The sequence below is a fragment of the Embiotoca jacksoni genome, unplaced genomic scaffold, assembly GCF_022577435.1.
Source record: "Embiotoca jacksoni isolate LCO1_2020_lvr unplaced genomic scaffold, fEmbJac1.0.p SCAF_34, whole genome shotgun sequence".
Classification (NCBI taxonomy): domain Eukaryota; kingdom Metazoa; phylum Chordata; class Actinopteri; family Embiotocidae; genus Embiotoca; species Embiotoca jacksoni.
Window position 1 is genome coordinate 3373129 of NW_027185386.1, and position 17515 is coordinate 3390643.

The 17515-nt window shown below is 44.5% G+C and overlaps 2 protein-coding genes across 2 annotated transcripts; both read right to left on the bottom strand.

Annotated features, from left to right (window-relative positions):
- Positions 1 to 854: 854 nt before the first annotated feature.
- LOC138207857 (ceramide synthase-like) lies at positions 855 to 4296 on the bottom strand. The gene is made up of 6 exons (XM_069165415.1): positions 4133 to 4296; positions 3856 to 3939; positions 2608 to 2833; positions 2359 to 2454; positions 2143 to 2252; positions 855 to 1395 (listed from the first exon to the last, which is right to left on the bottom strand). Exons 1-6 carry the CDS (start codon positions 4249 to 4251, stop codon positions 1176 to 1178), a joined length of 855 nt encoding a protein of 284 aa, XP_069021516.1. The 5' UTR covers positions 4252 to 4296; the 3' UTR covers positions 855 to 1175.
- Positions 4297 to 5383: 1087 nt separating this feature from the next.
- On the bottom strand, positions 5384 to 16622 carry nlk1 (nemo-like kinase, type 1). Its single transcript, XM_069165366.1, has 12 exons — positions 16261 to 16622; positions 15216 to 15616; positions 14270 to 14399; positions 14119 to 14174; positions 13718 to 13824; positions 13046 to 13131; positions 12693 to 12902; positions 12506 to 12607; positions 12313 to 12399; positions 11244 to 11442; positions 11044 to 11137; positions 5384 to 10649 (listed from the first exon to the last, which is right to left on the bottom strand). The coding sequence occupies exons 2-12, from the start codon at positions 15521 to 15523 to the stop codon at positions 10601 to 10603; spliced, it is 1428 nt and encodes a 475-aa protein (XP_069021467.1). The 5' UTR covers positions 15524 to 15616; positions 16261 to 16622; the 3' UTR covers positions 5384 to 10600.
- Between the last annotated feature and the right edge of the window lie 893 nt (positions 16623 to 17515).

Consider the following 17515-nt stretch of genomic DNA (forward strand, 5'->3'; position numbering starts at 1 on the left):
CTAAAAAAAAATAAATTGTATATAATATATAGATATATACTGTACTGTATATACTGTGCATTTTATATTTTTACTGCTAATTTACTGATATTTTATTGCTTTCTATTATTCTATTATTATCTTATTGCTTCTGTATGCTGCTGTAGTGAAACAAAATTTCCCCTCGGGGATTAATAAAGTAACTGCCTAACCTACCTAACCTAACCTAACCTAACCTACCTAACCTAACCTACCTAACCTACCCTAACCTAACCTAACCTAACCAAAAAATGTCATTTGAAAACATTAAACTTTAAACTTTTGACCGTGATACTGATTTTTGACAGCGATATGCTTCCGTACGTGAGTATGCATTAAACCTACTTAAAAATCACAAACAACATGCAGGTCAGATGTTGTCTGTGTTATTTAAGCGACAGATGAACCTTTTTGTGAGATATTAAATTAAATTTTTTTTTTAAATAAAAGCTCCTCTCTGTGTTTCGCGCCACTTCACGGCGACTCGCGAGAGTTCTGATGAAGCTGCGTCAAGAGGTCAGAGTTTAGTTTCACAATAAGAGAAGTAAACATTCATACCGCCTGGCCACACCTCACAGTCCTCAGGTTGGAGTTTTATTTTGAAGCGCCTAACAGGAAGTTGCACCGCGTCGTCGACGCTGCTTTGCGTGTGAAACGTTGTGACGTAATCGTTGCAGCTCCTGTGACCACTAGAGGGCAGTGAACACACTTTGGAAGACCAAAGCATTATTATACAGTATGAATATAAATACCATTAGAATCAGTATTCATGTGCGTAAAATATAAGTTTATGTACAAGTTATATATACAGCATGTAAATACGTTACCCTGGTAACTTTATTGTCTTTTATGAATAACATTTTACTACATTTTGTTTAAATGACAAAAAAAAAACATTGGATTTATCAAAAAAAAAAAAAAATCCATAAATTAATCGTAGGGTCATTTTTTTACACGTTTCTTTGTAAACTGGAGCCGACCCTTTTAAAAAGTCTCCATTTCACTCATTTCTTTCCTTCTTTTCTATTTAAATCTGAGGAGCTGCTTTTGATTTTTTTTTTTTTACATCAAAATCTTCCGTCTTCTCCCCGTTTTGATCTGCAGTAACAGTCCTCCGTTTTCCTTTCCTTCGATGAAGTCAGGTTAAACTCCGCCCCTCAGCGTCCGTCCGTCTGATTTGTCGAGCAGCCGTTAGCCGGGGTCAAGTGGAGGTCGTCGGGTTTAGAGGGCGCCGGCGAGCGTCTCGTGAACAGCCGCAGGGCTCCTCGGAGGATCAGCCCGAACCAGTAGAGCTGCAGCGGCCAGAGCAGCGCGGCGCCCAGGTTGCACTGCCACGGGGCCACCAGGGGCACCTCGTACACCGGGGTCGACGCGTACCTGCAGCACAAGACAGGTGGCGCCATTTTCAAAAAACAAACTCAGATGGTCATAGAACATTTTTATTTAAAGTTCCCTCAAATTCCTCAATCAAACAGACACGCCCCCCAAAAACAGGTCTTTTTGAATCTTCTTTTCTAATGAATGAGGGATTATTTTCAGATGGACCTCCAGAAAACTAATAAGAAGGAGTGACTTTAGCTAACAACACCGAGATAACTGATGGACACATTTTATTCACTTTGGATTTGATGAGAGAAGTTGAATGGGAGTCTATGGAGCCGGAGGCTTTTTGGAGCCGACCTCTAGTGGCGCTCGCTGGTATTGCAGCTTCAGGCACTTCTGCATCGGCCTCATTTTTTCAGACGTCCACTTTTATAAACAGTTTATGGTTAAATTTTGTAGTATTTAGTAAAACAAAGTAGGTGATCATTCATTTCAGTTAGAAAACGATCCAAATTGTCGTTTCTGTAATGACGATGTCCTCAGCTGGTGTTGTTTTCTACTGATGGACACTTAAGTGTCCAAACACCAAAAAAAAAAAATAAAGTTATATAGTGGCAAAATAATACATTTTCAGTGCAAAGACAAAAGAAAGTTGGAATTTTTGTTTGGTACCATTTCATGCAGGCAGATATAAAAAGCACAGAAAATAGATAATCAATCTTATGTTCTTATTTTTAATCAAAAATACATTTTAAAAAAATTTGCTGAATATCTTTTGCAGTGACGGACAGGTGGCGCTACCTGCTGTAGGCGTAGTACAGGTAGGGGAAGAGCAGCACGCGGCAGCAGAAGAAGCTGAGCAGCATGACGACGCCGTTGACTTTGTGCAGCAGAGTGTGCTGCTTCTTGAACTGAAGACGAAACACATCAAACATCACAGTTACTGTGTTCGTGTGAATTAAATAAAAATAAAAAAAATCACAGTGAATGCGAACGTGATCTTCAGACGTGGATCACCTGAATCAGGACTTTCCCCAGAGAGACGGACGGCGTGCTGAGCTCAGCAAGAAACAGGACGCCCTGGAAGTAATCACCTTTACCCTGCCTCCACAGCTACACACACACACACACACACACACACACACACACACACACACACACACACAGGGAAATGTTAATTTGCTGACAGCTAATTTTTTTCAGCTGTACTGTAAAAAAAAAAAAAAAAAAAAAAAAAAAAAGTTCATTCAGTGTTGCCATAGTTACCAGCGAGGCGGGAAAGCAGAAGGCCACCATGAAGACGTGATGCAGCACCATGAGGACCTCCGCGCGCAGGAAACCCGGCACGGCGGCCCGCATCGACCCGACGCCCCGCCCCGCCTCCTCGTGACCTTTGACCTGCAGCTTGTGCCAGTAGCACAGAAACATGGCGTAGATGTCGTAGGCGAAGTAGGGCGTGGCAAACAGGATGTAAGCGTCGGTCAGCCAGTGTCTGAGGAGGAGTGATGAGGCAAGTTTTACTTTGAAGTTCATGAAGTAAAAGATCGAAATCCTCCCGCTGAAACACTTCGTTAACTTTCTGCAGGATTATAAATGTTTACTTTCGTGTAGCAGGTGAACTGGAGATTAAAAACTCCCAGAGTTCCTTGCGGCTCACTGCCTGTGGTGTGATTTGACAAACAAATGCGAATCGGCCCAGACTCGAACCTCAGCTCCACTTTGACTAAGAAATGATGAAACCAGAGCTCCAGCGACACTCCCTCGTCATCCATCTCTCTCTCTCTCTGCGCGTCGTTTCATTTCCCAGCATGCTCAGCGGCGAGGATTAGTGAACTGAAAACAGCTCCACTGCTGCTGCTGCTCGGCTCGGCTCGGCTCGCGAGACGAATTAGACTCGGACTGTTAATGAGATTACGGACAGACAGCGAGTTTGTGTCGTAAAGACGAACTGCATGAGAGCAAAATAAGAGTTTAATTAATCCTGAAGGAAAATCTCCTTAAAAGATGACATCATCATAACAATATGGTGTGAATGGAATAAACAGTAGAGCCAAAACAGAACGACTCAAGTCAAACAAAAACTGTTTTTAATGAAAGCTGATGTCTTTGTTTTAGTGAACTCAGCTAATTCAATTAAAAATGAAGAGTTTACCTCAAAATACTGAAGTTTTACAAACTCCTCTGCAGCAGTTATTCTCAATTGATTCTTTAAAAAATAACTACACTTGAAATAATATCGGAAGAAAATCAAGAGTTTCTTGTTGAAAAATCACACTTTATTTTGAAGGCCCTGGATTTTCCCACATATTTTTTCCTGCAAACTTTTCTCTAATTTTCCTGAAACTGATTTCAAATCGTTAAACGGACAAGGACTGTGGTCGTTGATCAAAAGAAACAAAACTTCTGTGACTGAACATCAGAACAGAACGACACATCTCACCCCCAGAAGGTTGAGAACCACCGAGGTGAAAGAAAGGAAGGTGAAGATCGAGGTTGTGATGGTGGAGTCCTCACCTGTCCTCCACGACGTCCCTGCAGGACGAGGCGATGATGCATCCGACAGACGAGGCCATGAGGGCCTGAAGGGACGACACCAGACTGAGAACACAAACAACCTGATCAACAACCTCAAAGAGACACAACAACAAAAATTCAAGAGACAAAACTATAACTAAGAGACACAAAACAACCTCAAACAGGTCACATGTTAAGGTTAGGGTAAATCTACAGTGTCTTTCTGTGTGTGTGTGTGTGTGTGTGTGTGTGTGTGTGTGTGTGTGTGTGTTCCCACCGTGTGGACACGACGGCGGCGTCCCCCTCGCTCCATCCCATCAGGTGTCTCAGAGTCCGTTTGGACAGCAGGAAGAATCCGGGGAAGAAGACGGCGCCGGCAGCCACGAGGGCCGACATGGCTCCTGTGTGTGTGTGTGTGTGTGTGTGTGTGTGTGTGTGTGTGTGTGTGTGTGTGTGTGTGTGTTGTGTGTGTGTAGATGTGTGTGTGTGTTTGTGTTGTGATGGTTGGAGGAGGTTTGTAGTAGGAGCTCAGAGAGGGGGATGAGGGAGGAGGAGCCTCCTGCTGCCACCTGTCAGAGGTGTGGTGAGGGGGGGGGGGGGGAGGATTACTCAGATCTGAGGACCAGCAGGGCTTTAAGGCGGGGCCACCAGAGGCCACACCTCCTCCGGGATATTTACATAATTTGATTAAGTGCAAATTAGTTAGAAATATGAGCGTTTGTTTTACTTTACAGGTCTCACATTCAAGTGGAAACTTTAATATTAATGCCCCAAAAATTAATGAGCATTATTCAAAGGACTAAATAATCATAAAGAAAGAGGTTGAAGTGTTCAGGTGTATTTTTAACCTCTGTGCAGCAGCGCCCCCTGCTGTGGGGAGGCCAGCATCTACAGTGTGTTTCTATGGAAACAAGCGACTAATGAACAAGAGTCAAACAAACGCAGCTCTCAAATATTGACGACTTCTCAGCTACAAATGTGAAATTAAAGGTTTTACAAATTAATACAAATATTTTTTGACCTTGTGTGCTGTGTGTTTAATTTAAAAAAACAAAAGTATTTTTGCTTAACCTTAAATGTTTTGCACTTTGTGAACAAGAAAAGTTTTTAACATTTATATTTTAGTATGTGTACTATGAAAACTGTTTAAAAAAAAGTCTTGTTTAAAGTAGTGTAGTTTTCAAGAAGATATAATTATATAACAATACATGATATAAGAAATAAGTAAATTAGGTTGATAGATTTAAGTATCTTCAGTTTAAACATGGTTCAGTGATGTTCACTTAAATAAAAATAAGTTCTATATTTGTCATTTTCTACTTTAAAGCTAAACATGCTTTTTTTTTTTTATTTAAGAAATTCAATTATTTGTTAAGAACACCAGTAAAACCACCGCTGCTGGAAATAATTTTTTTTAAAAAAAAGAAGCAATTAAGTTTCTCAGTTTAAAAGTTGATTTGCGGCCAATCAGCTCTAAACGAGGGGAATGTGCAGAGAAAAGATCAGACGGCTCGACACGGCGGAGGAATATTATCCAGTGTCCATTTATTTATTTATTTGTCATTCACTACTTTAACTCTAAACATTTTTTTTTTTAAGAAATTCAAGTATTTGTCGGGAACACAAGTCAAAAATAACAAAAAAAGAAAAGAAAAAAAAACAACAAATAAATCTTTTTGCTAAAACAAAGACAAAAAACATCCGTTTAAAACATCAGTTTCATATTTATAATAATAAACACATCGAGTTTCTTTTCGTAGAAGAAAACGAGTCTAATCTCTAAAGAGGACCAGCCGTCCGTCTCGCTCCGCTTCACGCCGCTAACTTAAAAAAAAAACAACAACAACGCAGAGCGGAGACGGCGCTCCTGAACGCATCCGACGGCTGATCTGAGAACAGAGTGCAGGAAGGGGAAAGACCAAACACAGGTCGACTGGTTTAAAAACTGTTCCTAACCTGGAAGGATCTCCACTAACACAACGACAGAAAAAGCAAAGAGGAGTCGGCACCGAAAACCTTCGATTATTGTCCCCTAAACTAAAACCTGTACAAAACCTACTTAAATCATTCATTTAACATCTGGAAATTATCACTTTTGTTTTATTTTTTTTTTTATAATTTTTTAGTTATTTATTAATTATCATTCTATGCAGTTTGATATTTTTTTAAAACAAATGTGTAACTGTAAGGATTTGCTGCTTTTAAATTTTTTTTTTTATGACTCTAAACTGAATATTTTGGGGGTTTTGGATAAAATAAATAAAAATCCAGTAATGAAACTCCCGATCAAATTCACCCAAATTTTCATGTGTAACTGAAATTAGAGGATGTATGAAGTGTTGAAGTTCAACGTCATGAAAAATCTAAATAAAATTATTTTTTGTTTTAAAAAAATGTGACACTTTCTCACTTAACTTTAATTTGTAGAAAACTATTCATACTTCTTTGGAAATATCTCGTATTTTACAGCTAAATAGCAGCATTTTTTTTTTGAGCAAATGATGGAGAAGTTGAAAAATTCAGGAGACGTAAAGATTTGCACCAACCGTCGTCTCTGCATCCTTCAATAACCTAAAACAAGTGCTACGAATGCAGAGACGCGACGGTAGCTGTGAACAACGGGAGTCAAAGTGTTTCGTCAGATTAGTCGCACATTCATGTCATTTTCTGAAAACGTATTTTATTGACTAAAAAGTAGCTCGGGCAAAAAAAATAAGTACAATAAAATTTGGTAAAATTTTTTGTTTCACAGCTAAAATCTGAACAATTCGCAGATCAAGATTTTTCGCTCTAAAAACAACAATAAATAAACGTATCAGTGCAGAAGTTCACTAAGTGTTTTTTTTTTTTTTTTTTTTGTATTTTTAGGGAACAATTATCAAAACGTTCTCCAACTCCGTGAAAAAAAAAAATCTAATTAGATCACAACAAACAAAACAAAAAAAGTAAAAAGGAACAAAACTGCTAATAAAATCACTTCCTAAGATGAATTAAATAAAATGACCACAAGTTGTACGTTTTCGTGAACAAACTCAACCATTGCACAGCATTCAAACCCAAATGCTCTCCGCGGGATAATAAATATACACATGCAGATTTACAAGTCGCTCTCCGGGTTCCTCACGGAGACTCGCTGCGTTCAAGTCCGAGACGAGCTGAGGTTTAAGGAAGTCAGGAGACTGCGAGGGACCGACGAGGACGCTTTGGGGGCCCCGGGGGGCCCCCGCGACTCAGGGGCCCCGCCTGCTAGAGGTTCAGGGCGTGTACAAAAAAGAAAAAAATATATCTGAAATTACTTTGACTGCAGCTTTTAAAAAAAAAAAAAAACACACACGATCCAGGAACGGAGCTGAAGGTTTCCACCGCTTCTCGAATGGAATCGAACGTGGATTCAAAACCAACATCGTTGGAGGCCGAACGTCGGACAAACGCTCCGAGGCCGAATGTCGTATTATCGCCACCAGTCCACCCTCAATGTAAAGTTCCTGAGATCCTAAAAAAAATAATAATAAAAAAAGGTTCTTGCAGTCAAAAAGGCGCCACGTGGAGCCGGTTTCTCGACCGTTCAAGGACCACACTGATGGTTTTACATGTTTTATATTCACAAAGTCTACGGGAGATGAATTTAAGCATTCATCGGGTTTATCTCCTCAAAACGTTCAGAAGCCGTAAACCGGCCGCAGAGACCGAACAGCGAAGCGAAAATGTGTCATCTTTGTGTTCGCAGTCGTGACTGGGGGCCCAAAGAGGCCCCGCCCCTTTCTCACCCAGAAAAATCAGTTGCTATGTGGCGAGTCAGCGGTTACTGATCACGTTTAGCTCGTGAAGCGGCAGTGGCTCGGCTTCGTGAAGTTCAAGGGGTGTGGCCTAACATTTGGGAGGGGCAGGAGGCGGGACCTCGATAAATGGTGTCAGCCAACATTTCGGACAGATTTCGGCTTCACTTCCGTACAGTGGGGAGGGAGTGGTCGCGTCGGCCATCTTTGTTTACAGTCTGAGGTACCAAGCATGTCCAGGGGCGATAAAACTACAAAACTAAAATTCAAATGCTTTTGATCACACATTAATCAGGGCTTTGTTAAGAAAACAAAACAAAGAACCTGCTTGTTACTTAAATCTTAGTTCTTTTCTTTTCTTTTTTTAAGCCAAATAATCAGATATTTTGGTTTTGGACTGTTGGTCAGTCAGAATATTATTCTTGTAATGAAATAAGACATCTCTGGTTTTAAAATGATTGAGATTAATCCATAAAAAATATATTTGTTAGCTTCAAACGCACGGTATTATTAATCTGAGGGGCTGAACATGTAAAAACCACCAGTATGTCGCCGGCGGCCAAAAAGACAACCGAGTCCACCGAGTCGTGGTCACAGGACAGACGTCTCCTCACGCACTCTTCTACGAAATTTCGGACTTTTACAGAAGGTGCGTTTCCACCGCAGGAACTACCCCCAAAGAACATGAACCTTTGGGGGGCGTTAAGACAGAAATCTGCCTTCAGTCGCTCCCTGAAGATTCAGGAACTTCTTATCTTCACGGTGTTTTTGCAGCTTTGTGCAGCAGCTCAGGAGATTTACCGACAGATGGAGCGTCGGACTAAATCCGGGCTCGGCTGTCCGACGACTTTTCAGAGCGGCCTGATTTACTAAATCGTCTTTCGGGCTTTTGTCCTGTCGGACTAAATCAAATCACAACCTGTTGGAGGAACGTCTTCCTCTGGAAAAGTTCCTGGATGTTAAAAGCCACCGCAGTAACTTTCCCAAGAATTTGGTTACCCTACACGCTACAGAAGAAGGATGGACCGTCGGCGAAGCCCAGGACTTGTGAAGCATTAAATCAGAGGAAGACATCAGCAGGAGCCTTCAAATCTGGTCACTAATTGGACGCTTCTTTTATACGACTTTTTTTTTTTTTTGCCGAACCTTCCCGGGGCTTTAGACTGCGGTGGAAACGCAGTAAAAGGTTCCTTCAAAAGTTGATGGAACCTTTCGATGTCGGAGCTAAAAGTTTCGACAACATTTGCTTTTGTGGGAAATTTCGGTTCCTGGAACCTTTGGTGGAAAAGCACCTTTAGTAAAAAAAAAAAAGAAAAAAAAGAACAGATTATTTTCTTCTTCCGGACGTCCCGATGAACCGAACCAGGACCGGTACCGGTGCGTCCTGATGTGGCTTCACACAGTTCAGAGTCTACAACAGGACACCTGAGCCTTCAACTAAACAGGAACTAAAAAAAAAACAAAGACGATAAAAACAGCAGCATTTCACCGCTCAGAACCTCAAAGGGATTCGGAGCAGCGGCGCGACATACGAGGAGCGAGCGCGAGGTAAAAGAAATCCGGAGGAATGACGTTCAGCTTGTGACGGGAGAGTTTCAGTTTATAGATATACACCCCGGCGTCCTCCGCCTCCGGGGGTTTCGCTTTTTTCTTCTTCTTCGGGTTTTGAGGTAACCGAGACCGCCACGGACGCCCAGAGGGGGGCGCTCTGAACATAAAAAGGGTGGAAACACGCACGCTTCAACAAACACTCAATAAATTAAGATATAAAAAAAAAAAAAAACATCGCCAGCCGCCGCTTCATCCGCCTTCTCCCTCGGCGAGCGGGACAAAATAAAAGGTCGAGGAGGAGAGCGGGAAAATAAAAACACGGAAGTCTGAGGAGAGGCGGGGAAAAAACAACAACAACAACAACAACAACAAGTCAGTTTCAGGAAAAAGTTGCCAAACATCTGCAGTTTTGGCACCTTTCCATCAGCAGAACACCAGTTTTAGTTGACTGAAACACTGAGTCGCAAACTTCCTGTCAAAGTTTTCAAAATAAAACACCGGCGGGGGATGAATTCCTGATTAAACGTGGTGATTTCCCGGTTCATCTCTCCTGCCGAACGTTGAGGTGAAACTGTACACGTGGAGAAACACGTGGGACTCTAAAACCTGCTACATCTGGTAAATTGCATTATTATTATTATTATTATTATTATTATTTTCGGGCACGTCGACGCGCGAAGACGCCGCGCCACGAAAACACAGTGAGTGATGAGTTCAAATGCATTAAAAAATAAAAGGAGGGAACCTTGGCAGGTGGGAGGGGGGGGGTTGTTTGGCAGGCGATGACGTCATGACTGACCCGTTGACGTGGTGTGAGGTGGGCGGGTGTCCCGTCGGCCCGGTGACTTCATCGCCTCCTCTTTAAAAGGAAATCGTATTGCACAGGGCTGGAATGACTTAAAAAAACAACAAAAAAAAAACAAAAAAAAACAACCAACTAAGCATCAAATCTACCAAAGCAGCTAAAATCATTATTCCTTTAAAGTCTCTACGAACACAGATGGAAAAATCCGATCTAGTACCGAGTTCAGTTCTTCTCCTTGACTCACTGCAGCAGCATTTTCTTATTTTCTTTTTGAATTCAGCACCGGAAAAAAACGCTTCGAGCAGCCGATGTTCAGGTCAGTGAAAGTTTTCGTGTTCAGGAAACTGTCGATTTTGTAAAGGGAGTGAGTGTGTGTGAGTGAGTGTGAGTGTGTGTGAGTGAGTGTGTGTGGTATTTTCATGAGGCGGGAGGGTTAGTTTTCACACCGTCGTTTTCCCACCGGCAACGAAGAAGAGAGAAAGTTAAAAAAAAAAAAGAAATTAAAAAAAATTAAAATAAAAAAAGAAGAAGACCCAACTCTTCGGTGTTTTTTCGGGCCGATTGAGACCTTCCTTGAGCCGCGGTCGCTCCTGACGACGGAGACGAGCAGCGCTCATCTCTCCTCCTTCCTGGACACCTTGGAGGAGTGCCAGGCGGTGGACCTGAGGACACAGGGGGGACGGGGGGGAGGGGTGTTCAAACATACAAGATGGAAAACCATCAGTGACGTCACCCGTTGGTTTGTGAACGTTATGAAGGAGGAGCCCCGCCCCCTCACACAGTTCCTTGAGCCACAGCAGCAGAACTCGACACGCTGGAACAACTAATTCATCTTGACATAAGCTGATAAGGTCCTGACCGTTCAGGTCCTAAATTACAAACTCACTGAAATATATTTTTTTGTAGATGAAAACTGAAATTAATCTCTGCCTGTTTCAATATGAACTCTTATTTATTAGAGATATTCATGTCTGACATGTTTGAAAATGTGTATTAATGTTAATGTTTCCACATTTTTCTGTAAAAAAAACAAAAACGTCTTCTCCTCGTCCTCACCTGATGAAGGTCTTGAAGGCAGCACTCTGAGGGTTGATGCACAGCGGCACCCGTTTGCCCTGCTGGTGCTCCGTGATAAAGCGATGGATCAACTCTGAAGACGACAGAGAAACAGAACCGACGTCAGCTGTTCGTTCGTTCATAGAACCGACGTCAGCTGTTCGTTCGTTCATAGAAACAGACGCTACGATGTCGCTCACCTTTTCCCTGCCACACGGACAGCAGGCTGTTCTCGTAGCTGTGGCTGAACGGCCGCTCGGCGACCGGCTCGAAGTCCCGCGTGTAGACGCGCCCGCTGGGAACGGAGTAGCAGCACTGACACATGCAGGTGTGGTAACGCAGGCGGCCCTCGTCCAGGTACGGGTGGGAGAGGGCGTCGCTGCCGGAGATCCTTTTAGCCTGGACAAACAAACAGCAGGAGGAGGAGGAGGAGGAGGAGGAGAAGAAGAAGAAGAAGAAACGGTCAGAGGGCGAAGAGATCCAGACACTGATCACATGACACCTGAAGGAGGCGGAGCCAAAAACGTTGGGTTTTTAATGAAAGACGCGATATTCACATCGTGGATTTGGCTGCTGAGCCGAAAACAGCACGTCTTATAAACGACTCGTCTTTTTCATGAAGTGTATTATTAACCGATAGTTACGATACGTTATATAATAAAAAAAGTTTTATTGTAATTTTTATGAAAATCAACCGTCAACTAATACTGCTTGATCGTGACGACCCGACACCACGTATATTTTATTGACACCTGGTAGCAACGTTTTCTTCTTCTTTAGTAGCTTACTGGCGGTTAACAAACAGCTTTCAGGTGAATTAGCGCCACCAGCTGTTCATCTCGACTTCTAACATTCAACTAACGGCGATTCGATGGCACGTCTACCGACATTCACGTATATAATAATTACGATACGCTATACAATAACAGGCATAAAATGAAAAAAACGAAAACATTTTTGAATAATTATTTAAAAAGAATATTTTGCGATCGTGACGGCCAAACTTCCTTCTATGTTTTTACCAACACCTGACGTTCCTCTTAACAAATAGCTTTCAGGTCGGACACTCGCTTTTAAAGCGAAAGTTATCGCTCGCATATTTTCACGAGGCTGTTATTTTTGTCGTTGTGTGTTTGTAAAAGGTTTTTAGGACCGTGATTTTACATCATAAATAAAACTGAACTGAACAAATGAACGGAGCCGCTGCCGACGGTCACCACAGACGTCCTCCAACGGTAAAACATCCGACATCAAACGGAGCGAACTCACCGGATCGAAGACCAACATGCGACACAGCAGGTGCACGGCCTCGTGCGTCGCGCCGTCCGACAGCATGTAGAGCACCGACAGCGACGGCTGAGGAGGGAAAAACAAACGGGTTCCGTTAAGTGGAAAAACATCTGGGACCGAACACGCGTATCGGAACCACCGGATTTTTAACGATCATAACGAAGGCCGGTACCGGTTTGTGCGGCCCCCTCAGGATGTGGGCCCGGGCTCCTTCGCAGGCCGACGCCAGTGCCGACAGCGGCGGCGTTCCCAGCAGGTCTGTGATCAGATCCAGCTGGAGGAGCAGAGCGGACGCATTCAGGGACACGGTAGAACCAAGCCGATCGCCGGGTGGTTAAAAATGTTCTGTCCGGTCTCACCTGCTGGATCGGACTCTGAGCCTGGAAGAGGATGCGTCGTCCCAGCAGCTCGGCGAAGATGCAGCCCACGGACCAGACGTCGATGGCCGAGCCGTAGTGCCGGCAGCCCATCAGAACCTCCGGCGCCCTGTAGTACTGAGTCACCACCTCCTGGGTCATGTGACGCGACGGGTCGGGCTCCTCCACGCGCGCCAAGCCGAAGTCACAGATCTGAGCAGAGACGCAACGACGGTGACCAACTTTCGGAACGAACCGACTGTCGGGTTGTTTTGGTGCAGAAATAAAGAGCTGTATTGCCGTTTTCTGTCACTCCGGCCAAAGGCGGGAACCAGACGGGTGCACCTGAACGTTACCTTGAGCAGACAGTTGCTGTTGACCAGCAGGTTTCCAGGCTTGATGTCTCTGTGCAGGATCCCAGCCGAGTGCAGGTACTTCAGACCTGAAGGAGGAAACAACAGTCAGACCTCCTGGAACACTTTGTGGTGTTTAAAAGTCTGCAGACGTCAGGTTTCCCCAATCGACACTGAAGCAGACTGTTCTTAATGTTTCTATTGGACGTTCTGAAATCCTTAATCCTGATTGGTGTAAAAGAGATGACTTCCTATACGAGGATGCACTGGAAATGTTCTTCAGAAACCCTGAAGAACTTACAGGAACTGTTTTTTCCCCCACAAATGAATCAAAAGGTGGAGTGAACAAAACGTGGTAACAAATATATTAAAACGTGGGAATGTATTTACTATAACTTGTAAACGAATGAATTAAAATGTGGAATCGAATAAAACACAGGAACTAGTTTATTAAAACGGAGGGAGGGACCAATTTTTTAAAACAAGGGGAGAAACTAATCATAACGTGGGAATGAGTTGCATCTAAAACGTGGCCTTGATTTAAAAAAAAAATTTTCCTCTTCTATCAGCACAACCACAAATATACCAACTGACTCAAATCTCGAGACAAGTGTAGAATCTGTAAAAACCACGCTGTGATTGACTAAACCGGAGTCTCCCGATCTCCTCGCTCACCTCGGAGGATCTGGTAGAGGAAGACCTTGATGTGGTCGGTGGTGAGAGGCTGCGGAGACACGATCACTTTGTGGAGGTCGCTCTGCATCAGCTCCGTGATCACGTAGCTGCGGGGCGGTCGGGCTTGTCAAGGAAAAGAAAAACACGAGCTGACCTTCCGCCCACGACAACACGAAGCAGCTCCGAAGGCCTCAGATGGAGCCGCAACAAGTGTCAGTAAAACAGAGAAGAAGAAGAAAAACCTCGTAGCTGCTTTTAGACCGGAGACAAGCGGCTAAATTAAGTGAATTAAAAAGGAGGACGGACACTTAATGAGGAGAAAGTGGGACAGCCGACCTGAGGACGTTAAACGTATGCAATGATATTAAACCACAAGGAAGAAAAATAATAAAAAAGGATACATCTCCTCGAAGCAGTCGATCTGAGGCGGCTGCAGGATGTCCAGAGCTGACAGCACCTGCGGGGAGACACGAAGTAACAACAGTCTTAAGTCCTGTTTCTGTGTCCAAAATAAAACAATCTTTCAACCGGCGGTCCGTCTGCTTCTTTTACGTTGTCGTGTTTGAAGAAGCAGAGCATCCGCAGCTCTCTGAAGACTCTCTTGCAGGAGACCAGGTTCTGGAAGACGTTGGGCATCTTCTTCAGAGCCACCTTTCGACCGTCGCGAGGATCCGTCACCGACCTGCCAGGAAGTCACTGTTATTACTCAAATCGTGATTATTTAAAACCGACCAGGATCATTAATTATTTTTTTTTTACTACCTTTTAACAGGAAGAAAACAGCAGGGAAATAAACTGAAAAATACAATTAAATCATGAATCAAAGTTGTTGGCGTGACAATTAATCGTCCACCTAAATGTCTCGATGGCGACAGCGTGTTTCCCGTCACAGATGAGGACGGTTTCAGTTTGACATAAAGTCGGTACAGCTGCAGGTAAAGATCAAATAATTTGGTCTTTTAAAGCAAAAAGTAAGACACGTGGACAAAATAATCCGAACATCCTTTCCGTTTTGATAAACAAATAGATGTTTTTGATTATTTTCCAGCATTTAGTAAGACAAAACAACCCAATTGTTAGCAATAAAAAGTAATTGTTTGTGTGTTTTTGCCTCTTTACTGCACGTCATCGCTGGTAATCGTCTTTTAAGACTTTACCGAGTCGTTTTGCTTCATCGGCTGCTTGTTTCCACTTAAATAAAATCCAACTTTCAGATGTTTTACACGCGTTATTGCTTCTGCTGACGTCTAACTCACTTTACAGTTGAGTGGTGAAAGCTGTTGACTCTGTGAGGTGCAGCCATGGCAGCCATTACAGCTTCAAACTAACATGATCAACAGCAGACAGGTGGATTAAAATGACTCATCAGCTGGTTTCTGATGGTGGAGACCAGCCGTCTGCAGTATTCAGGTAAACAGGTGTGTTCACTCAAAAAAAATGATTGACAGCAGTATTAACAGTTAAAGAGCTGTTTGGCCCTCTGTTGATGTTTTCTTACCATACAACACCAAATGCGCCATAACCGATGGGCCGGTCGGGCTCCATCTCTGCGGGGCTGGGCACCTCGCTGGCCGGGTTGCTGTAGGGCTGAGGCACCGCCGCGCCGCCGCCGGCGCTTCCTCCGAGAGCCGTGGGGTGACGCGGCGTCCCGGCCGGGGCCGTGGGTCCGGTCAGGCACGGCGTGGCGCTGAGGCCCGTGGAGGGAGCACCGCAGGAGGAGTTCACGCAGAAATACTTGTGGCCCAGCTCGGAGCCCGGAAACAGGTCTCCGCACACGGCCTGCCGGCCGGCGCCGTGAAACGCCATCCTGCCCCCGGACCAAACCCAGAAACGGTGCGGTGTGGCTGCTGCTGCTCCGGAGGAAACACGGCTCCTCACTCAGTGGGACCCATCGGCTTCCTGCGTGGACATACAGGGGGTGTTAGGGGGGGGGGGGGGGGGGGGGGGGGGGGGGGGGAGAGGAGGTGGAGGAGGTGTGGAGGGGAGGAGAGGGGAGAGGGGGGAGGGGGGGGGGGACCGGGCATGAGACGTGACGCTGCCGGTGTAAACAGACGAGGCTCCGCTGCTCGGCCACGATGCTCAAACCCCCGTTAGAGTCTGCAGCGGGCGGGTTTAAAGCCCAGATAAAGACGGGCCTCAGCGACCTCCTCCTCCTCCTCCCCCCCCCCCCCCCCCCCTCCTCTTCCTCCTCCTCTTCCTCCTCCTCCTCCAACACTTCAACCAGCCTGCTCAGTTAGCTTTGTTAGCTCGGTTAAGCTAACGACTTCAACATATCCTCCAAAAAAAACCAACACACGTTTAAAGCGGCGCTAACATCAGCCACTCCGGCTGCAGAGTATATATATATCTCCCCCAACAAAAAGCACATGCATTACTGTTTATACTTGTTAACTGATTAATAAATTAAAAAAACAAAAAGCCCGTTTATCGTCGAGAAAGCAGCTAGCTGTCATGCTAACCAGCTGTTCCGGCTCTGACCCACTTTAGCTTCCGTCGGTGACCTACATCGTCTCTGACCCCCCTCCTCCTCCACCGGTACCAACCTGGCTCGGTCGAACGACGGATGGCATGGCACGAAAAACGAGACGTCGGAAGAGGCCGAGTGAGCCGCGGTCAGCGCCCGTCGCCCCGGCGCCTCGGAGCTCGCTCTGCGGGGGTAGCCGACCAGCTAGCTGCAGCTAGCACCGGGACCGCTCGCTAGCTGGCCGCCGCGCCGCGACATCCAGGATGGAAGCGTGCCATGGTACGATGTCTCGTGTTCTTCGGATGAAGGGATCATCCAGCGGGCTCTCTTTCTCTCTTTCTGTCTCTCTTTTCTTGTCAGCGGGACTTTCTAGTCGCCCCCTTTTCTTTTTTTTTTTTGACAGCGACGGCTAACGGCTAGCTGGTTAGCTCGTGAGGGGGAAGGGGGAGGAGCTTGTGGCGCCGGATGGGAGGGGGCGGGGCTTAGCGCTCCGCTGTAAACAACGCGAACCTGAACGAGCTGCTTCACGATCAACTCGGAGGAGGACGGAGGCACAAGGAGTAACTAGTTAGTTAAAATACAAAAGAGCGTGTAAGTAATCTTTTACAGTGACTGAGAAAAAAATAATTAATTAAACATTTAATAAATTATATTCGTGATTACATCTGAATATTCTTCTGGGTAAAATTCTTTTACATAGAATATATTATTTATTCTGCTGTTTTGCATCTTTTGTAGACTGTATATACTGTGCATTTTATATTTAATATTTTTTACTGCCATTTTATTGCTTTTCTATTATTCTATTATTATCTTATTGCTTCTGTATGCTGCTGTAGCGGAAAAATTTCCCCTCAGGGATTAATAAAGTAAATACCTAACCTAACCTAACCTAATAATGGACGTAGCTTCCAGGTCTGAAAAGTTAAGGCAACACTCTGCCGCTAGGGGGCGGGCTCCAAAAAAAAATAATTTAAGTTCTCTCCTAAAATACAAAGTCAATAAATGTTTTTCACAAGTCATTATGATGGTCCTGATGAAAATAATTCCAGCATTGATTAGATATTAGGTCTCAAAAAGCCATATATTTGGGGGGCGTGTCTGGTTTGATTGACGTTCCTCTGGTGCAGTCAGGTTTCAGCTCTAAGTGGGCGGGGCATAGTGTCCTTGAGTTCACCGCTAGCTCCTCCCCAGTTCGTCCAAATATGGTCACTCGTGGCTCTGAAAAACTGAGACGGCGACGGCCAAAATAATGAAGTTGAGGCTTGAATGTGGCCGTCAACGAACCAATGTTCGCCGTACGTAAATGTCTCCTGTCTACGTTTAGATGGGTG

What these genes read in the sequence shown, in the direction of transcription:
- nlk1 (XM_069165366.1), bottom strand. Translation starts at nt 15,523, where the DNA reads ATGGCGTTTCACGGCGCCGGCCGGCAGGCCGTGTGCGGAGACCTGTTT. An exon ending in GCTTCTTCAAACACGACAAC is followed by an intron (nt 14,175 to 14,269) that starts GTAAAAGAAGCA and finishes GTCTCCCCGCAG; the next exon opens with GTGCTGTCAGCTCTGGACAT. An exon ending in GCATGTTGGTCTTCGATCCG is followed by an intron (nt 11,443 to 12,312) that starts GTGAGTTCGCTC and finishes TTGTTTGTCCAG; the next exon opens with GCTAAAAGGATCTCCGGCAG.
- LOC138207857 (XM_069165415.1), bottom strand. Translation starts at nt 4,251, where the DNA reads ATGTCGGCCCTCGTGGCTGCCGGCGCCGTCTTCTTCCCCGGATTCTTC. An exon ending in AGGGACGTCGTGGAGGACAG is followed by an intron (nt 2,834 to 3,855) that starts GTGAGGACTCCA and finishes ACTCCTCCTCAG; the next exon opens with ACACTGGCTGACCGACGCTT. An exon ending in TCTGCTTTCCCGCCTCGCTG is followed by an intron (nt 2,455 to 2,607) that starts GTAACTATGGCA and finishes GTGTGTGTGTAG; the next exon opens with CTGTGGAGGCAGGGTAAAGG.